The 25,153-nt window shown below is 47.4% G+C and overlaps 2 protein-coding genes across 2 annotated transcripts; one reads left to right on the top strand and one right to left on the bottom strand.

The window, feature by feature from the left end:
• Nucleotides 1–933: 933 nt before the first annotated feature.
• LOC123058039 (F-box protein KIB4) lies at nt 934–3,342 on the bottom strand. Its single transcript, XM_044480874.1, is given in 3 exon segments — nt 934–2,164; nt 2,166–2,351; nt 2,354–3,342. Coding segments are annotated over 3 exon segments (1,395 nt in total). The 5' UTR covers nt 2,852–3,342; the 3' UTR covers nt 934–1,453.
• Nucleotides 3,309–6,333, top strand: LOC123056829 (uncharacterized). Its single transcript, XM_044480085.1, has 5 exons — nt 3,309–3,396; nt 4,160–4,287; nt 4,408–4,533; nt 4,637–5,040; nt 5,163–6,333. The coding sequence occupies exons 1-5, from the start codon at nt 3,309–3,311 to the stop codon at nt 5,449–5,451; spliced, it is 1,035 nt and encodes a 344-aa protein (XP_044336020.1). The 3' UTR covers nt 5,452–6,333.
• The last annotated feature ends 18,820 nt before the right edge of the window (nt 6,334–25,153 follow it).

Below are 25,153 nucleotides of genomic sequence, written 5' to 3' on the forward strand. Positions count from 1 at the left end.
TATCATCTGTAAGACAACGCTGCTCATAGGAGAGTGCTAAGCTCATGGCATCCTCAAGGTTCGATGGGTACTGTAAGTCCACATCAGTACGGATAGGCTTGCGTAGCCCAGCAATGAACAACTCGACCTGTTGCTCTTCTGAGAGAGACTCGCACCTGCAAACAAGAGTTAGGAATTGCTTCTTGTAGTCGCGTACAGAGCCTGTTTGTTTCAAGTGTTTAATTTCCGCCAGCCGACTAGTCCTGATCGTCGGCCCAAAACTGCGGTGCAGCTATTTGGCAAACTTTGGCCATGGGCCATGCATCATCTCCAAACAGCTGTACCATAGTGCAGCATCATCGGTTAGGTGATAGGAGGCCATCCACACCTTTTCCTTGTCCTCCGTCTGGTGGCCCTTGAAGAAGCGCTCGACACGGTTCAACCAAGGCAACGGGTCGCCCTCCCCGTTATAGGTAGGGAATTCCAACTTGTGGAACTTTGGAGCAGCACGCCGTTCCTCCCTGTAGGGCAACGGTGCAGCCAGTGCAGCACCAACAGCTGTGTTGTCAATCTCATCTTCATCTTTGCTATGTGCCTTGTTGGATCCTCCCTTCTCCAGAAGGTCAATGGACACCCTAGCAGCCGCTAGTTGTTCCTTCAATGCTGCGACATCAGACCGCAACTCAGGTAGTGCTTTGAGGTCAGGCAGAAAAGGGGAAAAAAATTGGACAACATTGATTCTAGGTTTTCGGTGGTGATGGGTTCGCCCATGGTGGCTATTGGTGGTGGGTGGTCGAGGAAAGTCCTCTCTGATACCAAGATGTTACGTGCGTGGAGTTGGAGGTGGGAATTGGGATCTGATCGGAGGGGATAGTGAGGTTCGCCCTTAGGCGCACGTAGGGGCTCATCCCCTGCCGTGGCGCTGGAGGCTCTGAACTCTCAGTTTGGGGCAATTTTCTTTATTTATTCATTGATTATCCTAATACAGACTATCCTCTCTTTATATAGATCAGAGATATCACAAAACTTGGAAAGCAAACCAGATCCTAACCGTTTGGAAAGTAAAGACAACTTCCTAATAGAAATATATTTTCTAAGGATAAACTTGGACTTCTTGGCCGCCAAGGATTAGCCATGTGCCTGCCTAAGGCCCACCTGTTGGTATTGTGGTTACGGACTGTGTTACAGGCCTGGGCCTGCGGCTATAGTGTTGCCCCCAATACCTGTCCGTAACATGTAGCTTATCTATAAGACTATAATACATGTCGCATTTATCTTCTCCATGCAGCCAATCTTAAGCAACAAAGGAATATGCACTATTTGATGCAGAGCTTACAGCTGGCTTTTAAACCCCCGACTCTTGCCAACTGTAATTTCCTCAAAATAATGATCATAACTTATTCTCTTTTCCTTCCATACAAAACATTTTCATTATATCTGCTATACAATTATATTATCTGGACATGAAGAAAACTCATTGTCTGTCCAATGTTAGATGCGGTTTTGTAAGACTGGGGGTTATCCATATGGGAGTAGGCCAGTTGGACCAAAGCTGAGGGGAGACAAGTTCCTCACTACTGTTATATGTCAAGTCAAAAGCTGCAATGTCACGACGGTTATTCTTGTAATAGTTTAGATACTCGTGGTCGTCAGCAATGTAGACGGTGTTTGCCTTCAACTGTGGAAATTCTTCAGCACTGAGACAAAGTGATTGGTTCAGCCCAACCAGCAACACATGATCCATCAAGCTATTTATTTCCATAACTTTTTCAGCCATAGTCTCAACTTTAAATATTTTTATCCTGTCAGTATAGTGCACATGTGTTGCATTGTCAGCACGTGGATCATAATCAACCACATCTTGGGATCTAAAAACTTGCATAAGATCCCCACATGGAGCCTGAACAATGTAAATTGTTCGACAACTGTAATTATCTGCGCAACCTCTAATTACCTTTGTTGTGACCACAGGGCCTCTGAGATCGAAGACATGAATTTCTCCTAGCAATGTCACTACATATAACTTACCGTCTTTGTACAAGCAGTCTTGAAAAAAACAATGTGGTTTCAGCCAGGTCCATTTGTCATCCCCTAACCAAGCAAATGAGAGCTGCCCATCTGGATTGTGAATAAGCACCACGATATAGCCTCCTGCAGATGCATCATAAAATACAAATGCCTTTTTTCTGGAGGTAGTGTCGCAGCTCGCCAAGATCAACGAGTTGAGGGCCGGTGGTACTACGGTGCTCCGCTGTGTCATGAGAGTAAATGCACTTACATAAGGCACCTGTTTCATCAAAAACAGGAGTCACGTGCGCGATGGTGATCACCGACGGGAGAGCGATCTGTTCACATGTGATGGGATTGAGAATATATGCATCTCGGATCTCTCATCAGCAGTAACCAGCCAGCCATTTGATGACCCAATCAGATACCTGCTGCGAATAGGTGGCTCCGGGAGAGTCAACTTGTATGACCTCTTCTCCAAGAGGCTGTAGAGGCACGCAACTCTTTCACCAGCAGATTCAGATGTGTATAAGAGGCACGGCGTCTGGCGCTGCTGGTACTGCTCAAGGTTGCGTAGGCTGGAATACGCGGAGCGCCACGAGGAGGAGACCGAGCTGGCACGCATCAGGTCAGGGATCTCCAGGTGTGCAAATATGGACATCAGGACATCTTGTGGCAGCACTGGTAATTCGACAACTGCAACCTCCATCGGTGGTCCATGGATATCTTCTTTGAGGAATTTCGTCGGACAACCGGAAGGAAGAAGACCTAGCAGCTTAGGCACTCTGATGAAGACCAGAGAACGCAGATTCCTCCTGTGGATGGCTAGACTCGAAATCTTGGATACGCTACAGGTACCACCCATTGGAGATAACAAATTGGCTCTTTTAGAACAACAAATGCTTGTTGGAAGGTTGCAATCCTGGATGGGCCACGCGGAGAGCACGGCCAGGCAGGCTCTTGGGCGTACTTATGGGTGGTCTCCCCTCCTCTGCTGCGAGCTGATTCTGTGACGGAAATCCGGCTCCGATTACGCCACTCCCAAAAAAGGTTCAGACTTTGAATCGATCCGGTTGCCCAAAGAACTCCGAGCACTGCTGGTTCTCCTCTGCAGGACTGAATCGAATCGGAGAGACCGAAGAACATAACTAACCCGAAAGAGAGTAGTAGGCTCAGTAATCCAGCTCCGCGAACCACGAGGAGACGGAGGATGGCGTGGAGGTGGGGATTCGCTCGGCCTTCGTCGTCAGATGCGGTGACGAACCGGGAATGATACAGCCGTGGCTGGAGGGCATGTGGAGGCGGGATTGTATAGCAGCAGGATGACGGCGGAGGTGGGGATTCGTCGGAGGCAGTGCTTCGGCGAGCGGCGGCGGCGGCTGCTGGGTTGTTTGGTTGGACTGGGATCAGGTGACATACGCTATGGTGACATGCGGCCTGAATTCAAATTTAAACATTGCGATTTTTTTTGAAAAAAATCATGCATATTCACAGCACATAGTAAGATAACCCTAAAAATCATGAATATTTAAATATGAATTTAGGCCGCATGTCACCGTGCATATCACCGTAGCGCATGTCACCTGATCCCAGTCCTTGGTTAATAGGCCTGGGACAGGTTGGAGGAGTGCCCTTGCCGAAATGAAAGAAGAAAAAATATACATGTTGGGTTTTCTTTAGTGCCAATCCTCATTAGAGCATCTCAATGTCTTTTACATCACTAAAAAGTGATTAAAATAAAATATACATCATCCAAAAAATGATTTTTACATCACTAGAAACGTTCAACTCCAACCAATACCCAAGCCCCTATATCCGGGGAAGTTTACGCCACCACGTTTCACCACTTGTTTGATTGGGGTTGGGGGTCTATGGAGTATGGACACGTGCATTAGTTTGGGATGCTGGGTGGTGGAAATCATGTGTGACTGTAGGCCTCCGTTGTAAATTTCGTTAACGTGTAAGATCTAGTTGTGTGTGTTCTTGGGTGCCCCTATCGATTTCTAAGGGTTTTTTTTTGATTTTTTTCTCACGGCCAAAATCAACTAATGGAGTGCTAACACGTGCATCAGTTCGGGATCTGTGGGGTACGATACGTGCCACATTCCTTTTGCAGCGTCCTAGATACATGCTGCGTGCGTTTGATTTGATTACGTGTTTCCTGGTTTGACAGTTTTCTTCTTGAAGACCCCACGCACATCTCTATCCCTGCAGCTGACCCCTCCACCGCCACTGCTCTCTCTTTCCGATGTGATTGACCACCGCCTTGCCGCTCTGGACCGAGCCCTCTTGAAGGCTCCCGTAAGATTTCCACCGCCATATGTATGTATCTATAAAAAGCTCTTCTCCCGCCATCAAGACCATCCCTACAGCCCCCCCTCTCGTTGCCTCTCCATCTACCCCAATTCTCCACCTCCGCAGGTTCGTTCCACTTCTTGCCCGGCGAGCGCGACCACATTGGAGGTGGTTCTCCCTCGGATGGCGCTTCCTCTTCCGGCGTTGTGCATCCGTTTTGCGCGGTGCTTGGCGGCGGCGATGAGAGGGCTGGTAGGCGCAGCAAGAGAAAGAGTGAGGCTCTTATTGATAGAGGAGGTCACGGCTGGAAACCATGTGGACAGGGAGGCGGCTCTTCCACGACACGGCCTCCTAGCCTCAACGCCATGTCCAGCCTCAAGCCGTCTTACGCATCCGGGCGGCGGCGGCCCTCGACCAGCACGTGAAAGACGGGCTGGGCGGTTGTCCCGTACTCCCGAGATGTGGTGATTTCGGATCGAGCGCGCCCCACATCCTGGCTTGGCGAGCCAACGACCGGCTGGAACCGTCGTCGTGGCCATATATCGATGTACCCCTTGATCGTACTTATGTGAGTCATTGCTTCCCGTGCCTATTTCCACGGTTGTTCTTCCGTGTATCACGGACCTCCCAGGATGGTCGATGCGTTCTTCGATGGCCAGACTATCCACGTCAAGCAGCGGCGCAAGAAGGGCTCAGACGAGGTCGTTATCTGGCGGTGCGTCTACACATCCAAGCACATGTTGTAGACTCCGGTCGTCGGTATGGCTCCCTTCCTTCCAGTCCTATTTTTTCTTTCCCTTCCTTGATTATTGTGAACTTTACTGTTGATTTACATTTTTGGTTGTTGATCAGTTCCACTTACTCCTATGCGGAATGTTCAGCGCGTTTATGCTGCATGGAAGCATTGGAAGCGAGAAATTCTTCATAGCCGACATGCCGAGGCGCCCCTGCTCCTTGCCCCTCCGCCTCGGCGTCAACTGCAGGATGACGATTACGCGATGGCTGCCTCTTCTTCTCTCTACGTCGACTGCCCTGTCGCCCACGCTGCGTCGCGTGCTTCTGCCTTTGGGGGGCCTCCTGCTGCGTCACGTGTGTGCGCGGGTCGCGTGCTGCCGCTGCAGCATGTGTGATGATGTGTACCTTTGTGCGTGTGTGGGTGCTTCGTTCTAGGCTTGTGTGTTGCCAGATGTGTTTGCATCAAATTTGATGACCAGCCTAACCCCAAGTCTGACCTGATGCCTGAAACATGAAGCTACCTGCAAGAAGTTCGATTCAGAAGCTTGCAAATGTTCAAAATTCAGAATTTTCAGAACAGAGCAAAACAGAGAAGGCAAAGAAGGAACAACCAGGATGCAAGCTTATCCGACCACTCACTTCTATGATTTACAATCTTGCTTAGTCAGTGTTCAAATTATTGTAATGTTTACGCCTAGAAAGTCTTAACTATATAAACCGTGTATAACCACTGTAAAATCACTGCCTCTTCAATATAAAGGGCAGCCCAGAGGTTGCAAGTTTCAGAACTTGAATGTTGTGCACCAGACTGCAAAATTTGGGAAACTCCTAAGCATGAGTATGTCAATATATTCTCTTGCTGAAATTTGGTTACTAAACAAGAAAAGTTCTAATCATGTAGGTATACATGTTATAGGTTTGCTCTATTGTTTTTTTATTTTGTGTTCGGCTTCCTGACTGATAATATGTGTTCTGCTGCAGCTAGTGTACAAGTCAACAATATGTTTGCACTGATTGATATTTTTCGGATTGCTGTTGCTTCTTGAGTCCGATGGTTCATGGAGCAGCTGACGTTGATCCCCTTCCATATGATGCAGTGGACATGAGCATGGTCATGCAGACTAAGTGCAAGCCAGGAAGATCGAGACTGGGTCTTGATTCAGGAGGTTAGTATAAGGCAAGGTTGTTTTAGTTTCTCAATCATGACACAATACCCATCAGGTATTGAGTTGGCATTTCAAAACTGGGATTAGTCGATACTCAATAGTAGGACTTGAATAGTAGAGATGTGAAGCGGAAGAAAGCAGAGCGACTAATTATTTGAGGTGTTTTTACATCTCAAATGGATTGTGTGAGATAGTGTACGTGTCCCCATGATGATTAACTGACTATTAATTCCTCATCACCTTATTAGTCTTTATATCCTCACCAGTAAGCCAATGAGCATAAACTAATTAACCGATCCGGAATAATTCTGTTTGTTTGCTCTATATCAGTGGCAGTGCATCTCTATCTTGTTTATTCTTAATTGCGAAATTCATTCATCAGAACTCAAAAAGTAATTTTCCTTCTTTGTGTGATACATTACTATTAGCTTCTTCTTGATCTTGCCTGTAATCTTTGTTCGTTTTCCATGTGAAGAAAGGGGCTTTGTTGATCAATTGTGGGTCATCAGTGTTTATTTTAATTGGCGTGCTCAAGTTCCCTGCCAGTTGAGCGTTAATACCAAGGACGGGAAATGCTTCAGGTCCAAGTCGCAATGTCCGCAGGAAATTTGATGCAATACTCAGCTTGAGTTCCTTCAGAAAATTTGTTTCGGTAATTAGCCTTTATTCCCCATTTAAAAGCTCCAGTATTTTTTTATTCTAGCCATGTGTCCGTCTCCAATTACTCAAGAAGAGCCGAGGATGAGATCATAGAGGTTGACACCAGTACATGTAAAGTCGGTGCATACCTGAGATTTTTTGCTCAGAAATGTGCACGAAATGTTGGGTTTACCCTATTATTATTTTTGATCTGGAACAGAATCATCACTATTATATACAATTATTTACATTCCTAACCAACAATAACTTTTAAACAATTTCACTTCGTCAAGATGGTACCTTTGGACATAGTTTATATTCAGTCCATGAAATCAGTTTTGAACAAGTCTGTATCATGTGATCTATCAGAGGTAGTTATGTTATCATGGCATTCAGGTAGATTTCTTTTTTGATGTCTTCTGTCAGCGACCCAATTTCCACCAGTAGCAGCCCAAGCAGCAAGCCCATCAGCTCATGGGCCGGGCCTGGCTGGATGCCAATCGAAGGAGGATAGACTACAAGTATCCAGACCAAGCACAGCGAACAGCCATCCGGGCTTGGATCAGGCAAAGGCAACGGCGGCTCTTCCCTTCCCCTACCTCCTGTTCTTCCTCCTCCCTCCTTCCTCATCTCTCAAATCCTTGTATCTGAACTCAAATACCTGTAATGGAGTAATTCGCGAGTGGGTACCTAACATCTTCACCATGAATAATAGAAGAGATGCAGAACTAGCTAGATGCTTCACATATTTAAGGAGAAAATTTGGTTTCATGGTGTGAAAAACAGGTGGAAATTAAGCTTTGTTTGTACAGGTTCTCCCTTCTACTTCCATGTCCTAAAAAGCTTCAAGTTAGAACTGTAGGTAATACTTTCAGAAATATAATCCAGAATTCCACAGAGATGACTCCAAACTGAATTCAACGAGTTATGCATGGATGGTATTAGTTTGGACAGAGATTGAATGTAAGAAGTTTTTTTCCCTAATAATACATATCATTTATTATGTGCTAGAGCAACATCATTGCCCTTGAACATGTACTCCAGATAATTTCGGGTTGATCTTCTTTTATAGATTAATGATTCTCAAACGCCAGATTAAAGAAATGATGTCCAAACTAACAACCAATAAAATAGTCAGAAAACTGACACACGAGCACACAAGTGTATATAGTTTGAACATAAAGTATCAACAGAGCTCTGTATCATTTCATCACCAGCACACACATCCAGCGGGTGGTCGAACAAGGATACAACAATTGAATTTTTTTCATGCAATATCAATATGTATTCTCTGTGTCTACATTGTACAAACTCTTTTCGTTCAATAAAGCTTTTCTGTATGAAGTATTTCAGCATTCGTACCAATATGATTTTTGTACATACACCATAACATAAAAATAAAGTGAACAAACAGAAGGTGAATAATGAATCAAATAATTATCAGGTAAAGTTTAATATCACCATACACAGAATTTCTCACATAAGGTATCAACTGGCGCGGTGTGCCGCCGCACAGGCATTGCTAGTAATGTAAAATAGGGCAGCCACCCGACAGCCGCTCCAACAGATAATGTAAAAATAGGCCAGTCGTACAGCAACACTATAGCCGCGCATATTTAAACCAAAATCATCACAAACATGAGATACATTTGTTTGAGTGATGAGTAATATGAATAGGAGAGAGTTCCAAATTAACATAGCAAAATTATGATCTCATAGTGCATCATAGCAAACATAGTTCATTATCCCACAAATAAAAGGGCACATAAACATAAAGATAAACATGGCATCTCAATTTTCATCTTCTCCATTGTCACCTGGCTCGTTGTGAACATTAGCTTGATAATCCTTATTGGCTTCAAGAACATTGCCTTGAAGATCTTCATTGTCTTCTTTCTCGTTGTCATTTGGCACATTGTGAACATTGCCTTGTGATCCATCTATGCCACCATCTTCACCGAAGCCACCTCTCATGCCACTCACATTACCACCATAGGCACCTCCATGCCACCCATGTGTACACTGTAGCCACCTCTCATGCCACCCATGTTATCTCACCATAGCCACTTCCCATGTCAGCCATCATGCCACCGAAGCCACATGTAACGGTTAACATGTGGTCCTAGCCCAACAAAGACTTTGCAATCTTCACTATGGATAGAAGCGCTTATTGGTCATCCCAATATATGACGAATATCATACACGCAAGTGTCATATGTTGGTAAGAAGGTGGACATCACAATAAATACAACTACTCTTAAAAAAAGAATACGAGATACAATAGAGCATACATATGTCAATACATAAATATTTCACCAAATAGAGGTCAACATGGCCCAACATTATATCAATCAGTGCAACGGAAGAAGGCACGAGTCTGAATACAGACAAGAAGCAAATACGCCTAAGAGGCAAGAGAAATAAGCAACGTCCACCATGTTAATCTCAGGTTGCCAACCGGGATCCCATGTTAATATCAGGTTGCCAACCGGGATCCCATCCTAATGATTGTCGTCGAAGAAGAACGAAAAAAAACTCCACGTAGAATGTTCATGCTCTTGTCTAAAAGCAAAGCTTTACATGCATGTACCTGCCCATAGCGACAACCCACACATGACAACTTGACACCCCAAGACTCACTGCCGAGGCAAGCGAGGCAGCCCACCAGCTGCTCCTCCGGACGCACCCTGAGCACCTAGGCAGCGCCTCCAAGAAGGGAACGGCGTCGAGACGTCGCCGCTGACTAGCCCGGCGAACTGAGCCTAGGGTTTCCTCCGGTGTTAGAACAGGGGATGGACATGGCCGGCCATGACAACACCCCCAGGGAGGAGACAACGCCCACAAGCGTCACCGTAGCTGCGCAGGATTTCTCCTTGGCCGTGTCCATCAATTTCCGAAGCGCTGCAAACTAGAAGGGGGGCAAAGCTGCGACCTTGGGCCATCACCGTGAAGAGGGGGCAGCCGAATGCCACCATGCCGCCAACCGACATGCCCACCACAACCCTTGGTCGAGGGAGACCAGGGCCTGCATCCACCCGCCACAACCCCCCCGCCCGCACGGGCAGGGAGTGCAATGCCACCGCCGGGATACCACATCACACAATCGTGGGGCCCGACCAGCCTCCTCATCGCGCCTCCGCCCCGGGAATAAGAGGGTGAGTCCACCGCAGCCTGGGGCCGCCGCCCCAGCGTACCAGCACCGGAGCAATAGTGACAGGAGCCCCGACGCCACTCGCAGCCCAGGCGGCCAGATCTGGCCGGGCCAGACCAGGACGACCCAGCGGCCACGCGCGGCCATCCACACCAGCAAGCTGTGCTGCCAGCTCCCACGCCGCACACGCAACCCCATACCTCTATCGAGCCACGCAGTCCATGGCCACCGCGCCAGATCCGAGCCATGACCATACCGTCGCGGAGTGCTGCCAGAACCGACTAACGTGCTGCCCTTACAGCCACAGAAGCCGGCCCATCTCGCCAGGTCCCGGGGCCGCCGCCCCGGCGTCCACCCGCTGCCAGCCGTCCAGGGCCACCACGCACATGCACGGTGGTGGCGCGTGGTAGCCCGCCTCGCTACCACCGGCGGCCGGAGTCAATCGCAAGCCTTTTTTCTTGAAGACGCATGAGTGTGCGTACTATATATTAAAGAAGAAGAGCCGAGGCGACCGATACAATGCCTTTTGGCAACATGCTACCCCTCGAGGTTAGCACCCACATCCACCATGACAACACCGACAACTAACCCGCCTTGGCCATACTTAAGCCAAACAATGGAGAAGAGGACGGGCACAGAACACACAGGCCGCATTCCCCTGTATCAAACACCTCAAAACGCGACAAAAACACCTAACCAAACTATATCAACACACTCTCCATCCTTGGTTCCTAGAGGATCGACAAGCGGACAGTGGGAGCTAGCCTGGCTCGAAGAAGACGTCGTCGAAGAGGTCTCGATGATGGAGTACATAGCGCCCCGGATGCTCCTGCCCACAGCGACAACCCACACATGACAACTTGGCACCCCAAGACTCGCCGCCGAGGCAAGCGAGGTAGTCCACCAGATGCTCCTTCGGACGCACCCTGAAAACCTAGGCAGCGCCTCCAAGACAGGGATGGCGCCGAGACGTTGCCGCTGCCTGGCCCGGCGAACCGAGCCTAGGGTTTCCCCTGGTTTCAGAACAGGGAATGGACATGGCCATGACAACGCCCCTAGGGAGGAGACGGCGCTCACAAGCGTCGCCTTTGCCCGAAGCCGTAGCCGCGCCGGATTTCTCCTCCGCCGTGTCCATCAATTTCCGGAGCGCGACAAACTGGAGGGGGGGGGGGGCAAAGCTGCCATCTTGGGCCATCACCGTGAAGGGGGGGGGGGGAGCCGGATGCTACCGTGCCGCCAACCATCGTGCCCACCACAATCCCTGGTCGAGGGAGACCAGGGCCTGCATCCACCCGCCACAACCCCGCCGCCCGCACGACCAGGGAGTGCAGCGCCGCCCCCGGGATACCACAACACACAACCATGGCGCCCGACCAGCCTCCTCATCGAGCCTACCAGCACCGGAGCAACAGCGATGGGAGCCTCGACGCCACCCGCAGCCTAGGCGGTCAAATTTGGTCGGGCCAGACCAGGACGACCCAGCGGCCACGCTCCCGCACCCCCAGACCTCCACCGAGCCGCGCCGTCCATGGCCACCGTGCCAGATCCGAGCCACGGCCATACCGCCGTCGAGCGCCGCCAGAACCGACTGCCGCGCTACCTCTACATCCACAGAAGCCGGCCCATCCCGCCAGGTCCCGAGGCCGCCGCCCCGGCGTCCACCCGCTACCAGCCGGCGCCTCATCCAGGAGGGGGTACCGCCGCACGAGAGGAGAGGGCCGGCTGCTGCCGGCTGCCGCACGGGCTTTGCCCGTCAACGGTGCCCAGTGGCGGTGAGAAAAGAGGCTGGAGTAGGGAGGCTGGTGGGGACGGCGCTATAGGGTTCGCCTGAGCCGGCCCCTTGTGTGCGACGCAGACGCAACTTTTCTATTAGCATGTAATCACAAGCCTTTTATTTGCCCTTTGTTAGGATCATTGTCTTAAACCCTCTTCTTTATCGACGAAAATGGCAAGCCTTTTGTCTTGTTTCAAAAAGAAAAAAAAATCGCATGCGGGACCGAACATAACCGCTGGGCCGGCGTTCGTCGCCCTTAAAGAATTTGTTGCCGATTTGATAGTGCTCCACACATCTGTCCACGCTGCAACTCGCCGGGCCTATGAGCGTGGTCGGGCAGGTAGTCTCGCAGGGTCACCGTCGGCCTGTGACGCGCGATCGATGTGCGCGCTGGGGAGGGAGGGTGCGCTCTCGAGTTTTTACGCACAAACACCGCACGCGCACGTACCAGTGGAACAAGATCGAAATCGCCGCACAGACCGAACTCTCTTTTTACTCCCGGTTCAGGTTGGTGCAGTAGACCCAATCAGTCCCTGTACAGACCACTGAATGGATCGAGGGGGTGACGAGTGTACGCAACGGTGCCGTGCTGTCAATGTAAAACGTGCAAGCCATCTTTATTTTGAACTTTAGCAACGAAAATGCCTTTTGGAGCTCGGCCTCCATGGAGTCCGGTTTTTGAAAAACACCAAAATCATGAAAATTCATATTTTTACAATTCAAAAAAATCTGAAAAAAATTATAGATATACATGGAGACATAACACACATGTGTGTAAATTTTTAGGACGAAATACGTTGAAATGAAGGCTGTGCAAAAAAGACAAATCTGAGACCTTTTAACACATGTTACTATTCATCCTCAAAGTCCAAAAATTTGTCTTTTTTTCTATAGGTCGCATTTCGAAGTATTTCATCTTGAATTTTTACACACATGCATTTCATCCGTGTATAGTTACATATTTATTTTCAGAATTTTTTGAAGTCAAAAAGTTTGAATTTTGAATTTTTCAAAAATAAAAGGCTCCATGGAGCTCGGTTACCAAAACGACCTACTCCTTTAGCAACCTTTATTAAACTAGGACCATGTCTGTTACAAGTGAAGGAATAAGAAACTCAAGTTTATCTTGTCACACCTCGGACAACTTCCTTCTATAACTCGCTCGAACGAGCGCATGCGCCGTGCCATTGCTCTCTCGGGCGCAATGTACTATGAGGCTGATCGTAATGATAGTATCATACATGCCAACTAGACAATTTTAATGAGGTGGCATAGCATTAAATGAAGAAAGAAAGGGTGTAGTATTATATCATGATACCGTATCATAATAAATGATATGCTACTTTGTGTCATGCATGACAATAAATAAAATACTACATGATACTAATATATAATACTATACATTAAAGAGATAGTATCATACACTAATATCATATGCATGATACTCCCCATTACAACTAGGCTGATGCCCTTGCCGAAAGAATTCATCATCTGTCGGCAGGCAGTCATCGGTGATCACAGCTCCCGATGCACGATAATATAAGCCATCTTCATTGACCCTCGTGCGATTTTACAGTCACCGGGCGACACATATCTAGGAAACAAAAATATATAAGCGTGCGGTTCGTTGTACTACAATCGGCTCCCACGCCATCGTTCCACGACCGAATCGGCGGTGTAAACTACGACACCTCTGCAGCAATATTTCGTGCTCAAGAGATCTACTACAAGCCTTCGGCGAATGCTACGCGCACTCCCCTAAAAAACGCTACGTGCACCAGTACTATCACTATACTACATGCATGGTCAGGTCGTCGTCGCCCGTGCACGTCTAAGAGCAACTTTAGCAGACCCCGTATTTTACCGAACTGTAAACTGTGTTTGCAGGTCGTGCGGGGGCGCTTATGCAGGCTGAAAAACACGGCGGCAGAACAGAAACTGCGAACAAACCCGTAATATTTAAAAAAAGTTGTTTCGCGGGAGAAATTTAAGCAACAGCTCGCCGGAGCTCGCTCGCATAGATGGTTCTTCGCATAATAAGTTCGTACACTCCACATACATATATATTAAAGGTCAGAGATGCTAGACAGGGCCTACGCTACCGCACCACTACAACAAAATTGAGCTCATCGGAGCTCCTACGGTAGCTTCCCACTGGCGGCGATCAGTCGGAGTTGGAGTCGAGGTCGATGTAGAGCTTCGCCTGCTCCGCCTTCATCGCGCACAGGTCAGCCTCCTTCGATGCGTGCGCCTGTAATGCCGTGACGCCCCTCTCGAAGAAAAGCCGCTCGTACTCGAGCTCACGCCGGATGCACTCTTCCATCTCCTCCTACTCCCTCGCCGACCGCTCGAGGACGACGCGCTCGAGGAGCTCCTCCTGCCCTGGGGGGAGGTAGTCCTCGGGCATGATGACGCCTTGGCACGGCGGCGCATCGGGCACGGCCTCCTCCGGCTCCCTCTTCACCGTCTTCTTCAGCTCCCTCTTCACCGGAACAAGCTGCGAGCTCGATGCGCCCACGGACCAGTTACTGGATGAGCTCCCCGCAGACCAGTTGCCGGAGGAGGCGTGGTGGCGACGGGCGAGCTCGAGATCAAAGTCCTCGAGCTCGCGGCGGTCAAATGCCGGCGGCGGCCGGGTACCGCGATTGAGCCACCGACGTGCCCCCCGCTTGCGCGCGGTGTCAGATCTGGCGCGGCGGCGGCGTTCCGCCTCATCCGCCGAGTCGGCCATGGCGGTCGAAGGCTCGCCGACGGTGACAAATCAAGCGGCGCGGTGGGGTATTGGGGGAAAACGCGGCTGCGGGGGGGGGGGGGAGGGGGGATAGGGTTTCCACCCGCATCTGCCTCGCAAACCCACAGTTATACTGGTTCGGGGGTAGCGTTTGCGGGCTGCAGCAAAAATATTTACGGGATGGACACCGATGCAGGCTCTGATCTAGCCAGAATAATGGACCGAATCCGTATAATAGCCGGAATTATGCGGGTTCACGCCGGATGCGGGATCTGCTAGAGTTACTCTAACATGTATGATTGCATATCTCTACGAGGCCAAACGAGCTACGGCTTATGGCTGTACAGACACAACTGGGTGAGATCCACTGTGCCCATGCCAGAAGCTGACCACGCGCGGCAAAGTGGGTCGTTGCTTCCTTTCTCGCATCTAGATACGACGCGCAGAGACCCATCAAAGACATGAGCAGGTCTGTTTTCCAGAGCTTGCTGACGCCTTGACGGAGAGGTTCATGTCCATTAAGGCATCTTAAAGCATCTACAGTCTTTATTTTTGCGGGTTATAAAGCATTTACAGTCGAGCGTCTCAAAACATCTCTCCGACACGCCTGATCAATAATTGAACAGAAGAGAGAAGGAAAAACATGATTTAACCAGACCCTTTATATCATTCATATACGCCTGGGTTGTCCGCAAATGCCCTAATGAATCTGAACGTTTGATCGTTTGGCCAAGAAGGGATGGCCAAACTGCGGCCCATGCCCCTCTGCAAGGGAGCAAGAAACCATCGAGCATCTCTTCTTGAAATGTCATTTCATGTAGAGGCTGTGGGGGTTGGTCAAGGATTGGCTCCATCTTGTTAGAGCATCTCCAGCCGCGCCCTCAACAGGTCCCCCAGGCCATTTTTTAGCGTCGTCGTCCACACAGTCGCGTCCCCAAAAGCCCGTTTTTTGCCGGTTTGGGCCGAAACTGGCGTCGGCGGACCCAGGTCGAACCCGGCGCGTTGGGGGGCGCCGGGGAAACTGATTTTGGCGCGAACGGGAAAGGGCTCACCGAGTCAGCGACACGCCGCTTTGTCGTCCACATCGCCTCGGTTCCTGCGGGAATCAATGCCAAGGCTGTCGCGTTGTCGCACCGGTCAGCCTCCCATTGATGCCTCACGGGCGGCGCAGTGGAGGAGCAACGACGCGCATCCCGCCCGCTCCCGTCACGCGGCACCCGACGGCCAGCTTCTCACCGCCCCGCTTCGGCTATAAAAGCTGACCTCCCCGCCGGTGAACGCCACAGTCGCCACAACTCGCCTTCTCTCTCGCCTCGTCTCGCTGCAGAAGCCACTCTCCCCTCTTCCCCCGCCGATGAGCAATGGCCAAGCGTTACCCAGGCGACGCCGCGGCGGCAAACGGCTTCGGTCGACGCCATCTTCGCGAGGACAAGGCGTGCCTCCTCTACGAGGCGGACTACCTGGTGCTACCTCTTGAGCTTGCGTTGGTTTTCCCCGAAGAGGATGGGATGATGCAACAGAGTAGCGTAAGTATTTCCCTCAATTTTTGAGAACCAAGGTATCAATCCAGTAGGAGGCCACACTCAAGTCCCTCGTACCTGCACAAAACGATAGCTACTCACAACCAACGCGATTAGGGGTTGTCAATCCCTTCACGGTCACTTACGAGAGTGAGATCTGATAGATATAATATTTTTGGTATTTTTGGTATATAGATGCAAAGTAAAAAGTAAAGGAAAAGTAAAAAATCAAAGCAAGATTAAAGTGATGGAGATTGATATGATGAGAATAGACCCCGGGGCCATAGGTTTCACTAGTGGCTTCTCTCAAGAGCATAATTATTCTACGGTGGGTGAACAAATTACTGTTGAGCAATTGACAGAATTGAGCATAGTTATGAGAATATCTAGGCATGATCATGTATATAGGCATCACGTCCGTGACAAGTAGACTGAAACAATTCTGCATCTACTACTATTACTCCACTCATCAATCGCTATCCAGCATGCATCTAGAGTATTAAGTTAAAAACAGAGTAACGCCTTAAGCAAGATGACATGATGTAGAGAGATAAATTCATGCAATATGAAATAAACCCCATCTTGTTATCCTCGATGGCAACAATGCAATACGTGCCTTGCTGCCCCTTGTGTCACTGGGAAAGGACACCGCAAGATCGAACCCAAAGCTAAGCACTTCTCCCATGGCAAGAACTACCAATCTAGTTGGACAAACCAAATGGATAATTCAAAGAGACTTGCAAAGATAACCAATCATACATAAAAAAATTCAGAGAAGATTCAAATATTATTCATAGATAGACGTGATCATAAACCACAATTCATCGGTCTCAACAAACACACCGCAAAAAGAAGATTACATCGAATAGATCTCCACAAGAGAGGGGGAGAACTTTGTATTGAGATCCAAAAAGAGAGAAGAAGCCATCTAGCTACTAACTATGGACCCGAAGGTGTGAGGTAAACTACTCACACTTCATCGGAGAGGCAATGATGATGTAGAAGCCCTCCATGATGACGACCCTCTCCGGCGGAGCTCCGGAACAGGCCCCAAGATGGGATCTCGTGGATACAGAAAGTTGCGGCGGTGGAATTAGTTTTTGGCTCCGTATCTGTTCGTTTTGGGGTACGTAGGTATATATAGGAGGAAGGAGTACGTCGGTGGAGCTTTGAAGGGCCCACGAGGCAGGGGGGTGCGCCCTGGGGGGGGGGCCTCCCACCCTCGTGACCGCCTCTCTGATGCCTTGGTGTAGGGTCCAAGTCTCCTGGATCACGTTCGGTGAGAAAATCACATTTCCGAAGGTTTCATTCCGTTTGGATTCCGTTTGATATTCCGTTTGTTCGAAACACTGAAATAGGCAAAAAACAACAATTCTTGGCTAGGCCTCCGGTTAATAGGTTAGTCCCAAAAATAATATAGAAGTGGAAAATAAAGCCCAACATAGTCCAAAACAGTAGATAATATAGCATGGAGCAATCAAATATTATAGATACGTTGGCGACGTATCAGGCATCCCCAAGCTTAATTCCTGCTCGTCCTCGAGTAGGTAAATGATAAAAAGAGAATTTTTGATGCGGAGTGCTACTTGGCATAATTTCAATGCAAATCTTCTTAATTGTGATATGAATATTCAGATTCGAAAGATTCAAGACAAAAGTTTATATTGACATAAAAATAATAATACTTCAAGCATACTAACACAACAATTATGTCTTCTCAAAATAATATGGCCAAAGAAAGTTATCCCTACAAAATCATATAGTCTGGCTATGCTCTATCTTCACCACACAAAGTATTTAAATCATGCACAACCCCGATGACAAGCCAAGCAATTGTTTCGTACTCTAACTTTTTCAAAACTTTTTCAATCTTCACGCAATACATGAGCGTGAGCCATGGATATAACACTATAGGTGGAATAGAATGGTGGTTATGGAGAAGACAAAAAGGGGAAGATAGTCTCACATCAACTAGGCGTATCAATGGGCTATGGAGATGCCCATCAATAGATATCAATGTGAGTGAGTAGGGATTGCCATGCAACGGATGCACTAGAGCTATAAGTATATAAAAGCTCAAAAAGAAACTAAGTGGGTGTGCATCCAACTTGCTTGATCATGAAGACCTAGGGCAATTTGAGGAAGCCCATGATTGGAATATACAAGCCAATTTCTATAATGTAAAATTCCCACTAGTATATGAAAGTGATAACATGAGAGACTCTCTACTATGAAGATCATGGTGCTACTTTGAAGCACAAGTGTGGTAAAATGATAGTAACATTGTACCTTCTCTCTTTTTCTCTCATTTTTTTATTTTTATTTTTTATTTGGGCCTTTTCTTTTTTTACGACCTCTTCTTTTTTTATTTGGGCTTCTTTGGCCTCTTTTATTTTTTTCCGTCCGGAGTCTCATCCCGACTTATGGGGGAATCATAGTCTCCTTTATTCTTTCCTCACTTGGGACAATGCTCTAATAATGATCATCACACTTTTATTTTTCTTAGAACTCAACAATTACAACTCGATACTTAGAACAAAATATGATTCTATATGAATGCATCCGGCGGTGTACCGGGATATGCAACATGACAATGATGAATGTGTCATGATAAACGGAACAGTGGAAAGTTTCATGGCAATATATCTCGGAATGGCTATAGAAATGCCATAATAGGTAGGTACGGTGGCTGTTTTGAGGAAGGTATATGGTGGGTGTATGATACCGGCGAAAGGTGTGCGGTATTAGAGAGGCTAGCAAAGGTGGAAGGGTGAGAGTGCGTATAATCCATGGACTCAACATTAGTCATAAAGAACTCATATAATTATTGCAAAAATCTAGAAGTTATCAAAGCAAAGTATTACGCGCATGCTCCTAGGGGGATATATTGGTAGGAAAAGACCATCGCTCGTCCCTGACCGCCACTCACAAGGAAGACAATCAATAAATAAATCATGCTCCGACTTCATCACATAACGGTTCACCATACGTGCATGCTACGGGAATCACAAACTTTAACACAAGTATTCTTTAAATTCACAACTACTCAACTAGCATGACTTTAATATTATCACCTCCATATCTCAAAACAATTATCATGTTCCAATCTTTTCTTAGTATTCAACACACTCAAAAGAAAGTTTCACAAATCTTGAATACCAAGCATATTATTATTAAGCAAATTACCATGCTATTAAGAGACTCTCAAAATAATTTAAGTGAAGCATGAGAGATCAATAGTTTCTTTAAAACAAATCCACCGCCGTGCTCTAAAAGATCTAAGTGAAGCACATAGAGCAAAATTATAACGCTCAAAATATATAAGTGAAGCACATAGAGCAAAACTACTTAGCTCAAAAGATATAAGTGAAGCACATAGAGTATTCTATCAAATTTTAATTCTTGTATGGCTCTCTCAAAAGGTGTATACAGCAAGGATGATTGTGACATACTAAAACAAAAAGACACAAATAATACAAGACGCTCCAAGCAAAACACATATCATGTTGGTGAATAAAAATATAGCTCCAAGTAAATTACCGATGGAAGTGGACGAAAAGGGGATGCCTTCCGGGGCATCCCCAAGCTTTGACTTTTTGGTGTCCTTGGATTATCTTAGGGGTGCCATGGGCATCCCCAAGCTTAGGCTCTTGCCACTCCTTGTTCCATAATCCATCAAAAGAATTCACCCAAAACTTGAAAACTCCACAACACAAAACTTAAAGTAGAAAACTCGTGAGCTCCGTTAGCGAAAAAAACAAAAGACCACTTCAAGGTACTGTAATGAACTCATTATTTATTTATATTGGTGTTAAACCTACTGTATTCCAACTTCTCTATGGATTATAAACTATTTTACTAACCATAGATTCATCAAAATAAGCAAACAACACACGAAAAACAGAATCTGTCAAAAACAGAACAATCTGTAGTAATCTGTAGCTATTGCAAGATCTGGAACCCCAAAAATTCTAAAATAAATTGATGGACGTGAGGAATGTATCTATTAATCATCTTCAAAAAGAATTAACTAAATAGCACTCTTCAAATAAAAATGACAGCAGTTCTCGTGAGCGCTAAAGTTTCTGTTTTTTACAGCAAGTTCAACAAGACTTCCCCCAAGTCTTCCCAATGGTTCTACTTAGCACAAACAATAATTAAACACAAATAAACACAACCAAAACAGAGGCTAAATAATTTATTTATTAAATAACAACAAGGAAAAATATTGGGTTGTCTCTCAATAAGCGCTTTTCTTTAAAGCCTTCTTAGCTAGGCATTAATAATTTTAATGATGCTCACATGAAAGACAAGAATTGAAGCACAAAGAGGGCATCATAAAACATATGACAAACACATCTAAGTCTAACATACTTCCTATGCATAGGCATCTTATAGGCAAACAAATTGTCAAGGCAAGCGAAAACTAGCCGATGCAAGGAAGCGGAAAGAAACAATAACAATCTCAACATAACGAGGGGTAATTTAGTAACATGAAGATTTCTACAACCATATTTTCCTATATCATAGTAATTACATGTAGGATCATAAGAAAATTCAACAAAATAGCTATCACATAAAATATTTTCAACATGATCCACATGCATGCAAAGTTGACACTCTTCCAAAATAGTGGGATTAACATTAACTAAAGTCATGACTTCTCCAAACCCACTTTTATCAAGATTTTCATAAGATTGAAAATTCTCCAAATAAGTTGACACTCTTCCAAACCCACTTTCAATAATATTGCAAACACTATTATCAATATCATATTCATCATGGGGTTTAAATAAATTTTCAAGATCATAAGAAGAATCACCCCAATCATAATCATTGCAACAAGTAGTAGACATAGCAAAACTAGCATCCCCAAGCTTAGGGTTTCGCACCTTATTAGCACAATTGACATCAAGAGAATTTATAATAAAATCATTGCAATCATGCTTTTTATTCAAAGATCTATCATGAGTCACTTCATAAAGCACTTCATCACGATTTTCAGATTTACGGATTTCAGGCAAAAGCTTATAAAGATAATCTAGTGCATCCAAATCACTAGGAATTGGTTCATCATAATTGGATCCCTTAAAAAGATTGGCAAGCGGATGAGGATCCATAGATCTTAAGTTCTCTGTTTAGTAATAAATAAACAACTATTCCAACCATATGAGCAAACAAGAAACGGGCAAAAAGAGGCAAATAGAGAAAGAGAGGGAGGATAGAGAGAGAAAGAGAGAGAGAGAGGGTGAATAAAATGGCAAGGGTGAAGTGGGGGAGAGAAAACAAGAGGCAAATGGCAAATAATGTAATGCGAGAGATAGGGATTGTGATGGGTACTTGATATGCTGACTTTTTGCGTAGACTCCCCGGCAACAGCGCCAGAAATGGCTCATTGTCGGGAGTCAAATCTTGACTTGCACGAACCTCCCTGGCAACGGCGCCAGAAATCCTTCTTACTACCTCTTGAGCTTGCGTTGGCTTTCCCCGAAGAGGAAGGGATGATGCAGCAGAGTAGCGTAAGTATTTCCCTTAGTTTTTGAGAACCAAGGTATCAATCCAGTAGGAGGCCACGCTCAAGTCCCTCGTACCTGCACAAAATGATAGCTACTCGCAACCAACACGATTACGGGTTGTCAATCCCTTCATGGTCTCTTACGAGAGTCAGATCTGATAGATATAATATTTTTGGTATTTTTGGTATAAATATGCAAAGTAAAAAGTAAAGGCAAAGTAAAAATGCAAAACAAGATTAAAGTGATGGAGATTGATATGATGAGAATAGACCCGGGGGCCATAGGTTTCACTAGTGGCTTCTCTCAAGAGCATAATTATTCTATGGTGGGTGAACAAATTACTGTTGAGCAATTGACAGAATTGAGCATAGTTACGAGAATATCTAGGCATGATCATGTATATAGGCATCACGTCCGTGACAAGTAGACCGAAACAATTCTGCATCTACTACTATTACTCCACTCATCAACCGCTATCCAGCATGCATCTAGAGTATTAAGTTAAAAACAGAGTAACGCCTTAAGCAAGATGACATGATGTAGAGAGATAAATTCATGCAATATGAAATAAACCCCATCTTGTTATCCTCGATGGCAACGATGCAATACGTGCCTTGCGGCCCCTTCTGTCACTGGGAAAGGACACCGCAAGATCGAACCCAAAGCTAAGCACTTCTCCCATGGCAAGAACTACCAATCTAGTTGGCCAAAACAAACGGATAATTCAAAGAGACTTGCAAAGATAACCAATCATACATAAAAGAATTCAGAGAAGATTCAAATATTATTCATAGATAGACTTGATCATAAACCCACAATTCATCGGTCTCAACAAACACACCGCAAAAAGAAGATTACATCGAATAGATCTCCACAAGAGAGAGGGGGAACTTTGTATTGAGATCCAAAAAGAGAGAAGAACCCATCTAGCTACTAACTATGGACCCGACGGTCTGAGGTAAACTACTCACACTTCATCGGAGAGGCTATGATGATGTAGAAGCCCTCCGTGATGACGGTCCTCTCCGGCGGAGCTCCGGAACAGGCCCCAAGATGGGATCTCGTGGATACAAAAAGTTGTGGCGGTGGAATTAGGTTTTTGACTCCGTATCTGTTCGTTTGGGGGTACGTATGTATATATAGGAGGAAGGAGTACGTCGGTGGAGCTTCGAGGGGCCCACGAGGCAGGGGGCGCGCCCTAGGAGGGGTCCCACCCTCGTGACCGCCTCTGTGATGCCTTGGCGTAGGGTCCAAGTCTCCTGGATCACGTTCGGTGAGAAAATCACGTTTCCGAAGGTTTCATTCCGTTTGGACTACGTTTGATATTCCGTTTCTTCAAAACACTGAAATAGGCAAAAAACAGTAATTCTGGGCTGGGCCTCCGGTTAATAGGTTAGTGCCAAAAATAATATAAAAGTGGAAAATAAAGCCCAATATAGTCCAAAACAGTAGATAATATGACATGGAGCAATTCAAAAAAATTATAGATACGTTGGAGACGTATCACCCGGCGCCCCCAGACATGCGGGTGCCGGGCTCGTGGAGGCTAAGCGTCGGTGGTGTCCCGGTGCCCCCGGTGCCCACCGGGGCTGAACGACGCGCCGAGTTCGCCTGCATCCATTCGTCGCTGTTGGAGGCGCAAGGGAAGAGCCGAGGTACGCCGCCGACAGCCACACGTTGTGGACGCTGTACTTTGACCGCCGCCACGCCGACCAGGTCGCCTCTGCAAACGGCACCATCCTCCGCGGCCGCCTCAACACCGACTGGCGGTGCGAATGGTGGGACGTGCCCGGCCGCACCCTCGAAGCTGTCCTCGACCACGTCGAGACCAGCAACACGCCGTGCCTCGAGTACCCGGCAACCCCGTCCTTCTCTCGCTGCTGCGGTAGTTCCTGGACGCCGCGGTGACCTCCTCATCGTCGGGTTCCGGTTCGCTCTCCTCTGGGTCGCCGGTGCTCCGCCCTGTCAAGCCGGAGCCGCAGGAGACGCCGCTTGGGCGCCACACCCGTAGCGGCGCCCTCGTCATCAACGAGGGCGGCCGCCCCTCCCCTCATTCCCGCCGCCTCATCCGGCCAAAGACCAAGCCGGGGTTGCTCCCCATCAAGAAGGAGCAGCGGAGATGGCCGCCGCCGACGAGACCGCCCTCAAGTGGGAGAAGGCGGACTACGTCCGTGAGCAGGTGGAGTGCCAGCGTCGGGCCTATGAGGAGATCAAAGCTCGGCGCCATGGACGCGGCGAGGGCGGCGTCATCGTCCTCGATAGCGACGAGGAGGAGGACGCACCCGGCCCATCCAACCCCCCGCGCGTCGGCGACCCTGGTCATGGGTGCAGCAAGGACGACGATGACGACAGCGACAACTACACCCGGTTCTACGGACTCCTCGGCATGTAGAAGGTAGGCGGCGGCAACAGCGTAGTAGGGCTAGGCATAGTAGGCATAGTTTGTTTTCTGTTTTTTGTACAAATTTGAATGAAATCGCCGAGTTTGTGCCGCGTTTGTACAAATGTGAATCAAATCCCCGAGTTTGCGCCGAGTTGGGGGCGACCTGGGGTCAACGACTGGGAACACAATCGCCCCCACGCCGAAATTAAACATCGGTTCGGCTCTAGTCGACGCTTTCTCGGTGTCCTGGGGGGCCGAACGGCTGGAGATGCTCTTAGTGTGGACATCTTGGTTTGGGCAATACCCAGGAGCATCAACCCAAAGAGTCCATAGGAGAGCAATGTCTTCCCCTCACTATGCTAAAGCCAACTGGGATGAGCGAAATGCAGACGTCTTGTGAAACAAATCCACCCATCCATTCATCCTTCGCCTCGCCATCCAGAAAGAGGCGAGGCTTTGGGCCATAGCGGGTGCGAAATATTTGGGTGCAATCTGACCGGGAGAGTAGTGATCTTGCGTCTGTTCTTTTTTTACTCTGGTCCAACTCCTTAACTGATGAATGAAGCAAATCGTTTGCCTTGTATTAAAAACACACACGCAATTTTGGGATGATGATGTGTGTAAAAACAAAAGACTGTAAGAATACATTAAAAAAGCACATCAATAGTCATTCCAATTGAAAAAGGCATCCTTATCCTACATGGATAAGTTATAAAATGATGAGTCGATATTCAAACTTCTATACAAAACAGACGTGTCATAGAAGAAAGAAATTTGGTAATGTCGATCCTTTCATCGAATAGCTCGAAATCAACCCTTTGAAAATCTACTCAAAGAGGGACCTGCCTGACGATACTTTGCGATGCGACCGTTCCGTTCAGTTTAATCAGCTCGGGCATATGCATGTTAAGCCCAAAATGGGTGGCCGTATGCATGTCAACCGGGCGTCGCTTCCTTGCTCACGTCTACGATCACGATGCGCAGAGACATGTCAGAGGCGTGAGCAGGTCTATTTTACACGAATAGCTTGCTGATGCGTTGATGGAGACCTTTTTGCCATCCGCGACCTTTCTCGTGACTTCTTTGGCCATGGCCATCGCCAAGTCGTCTCGAGTCACATGTTGTCTGCTCCCTCAAAGCACAAGAACGACACACCATGTATGAACTCGAGTGAACTTTATCAAGTTAGGCCAATTCCAGCGCGCGACTTTATTCTGGCCGGGTGCGTTCGTTTGAAATAGAACGGACGAATAGCGC

Source organism: Triticum aestivum, chromosome 3A (genome assembly GCF_018294505.1).
Source record: "Triticum aestivum cultivar Chinese Spring chromosome 3A, IWGSC CS RefSeq v2.1, whole genome shotgun sequence".
Classification (NCBI taxonomy): Eukaryota; Viridiplantae; Streptophyta; class Magnoliopsida; order Poales; family Poaceae; genus Triticum; species Triticum aestivum.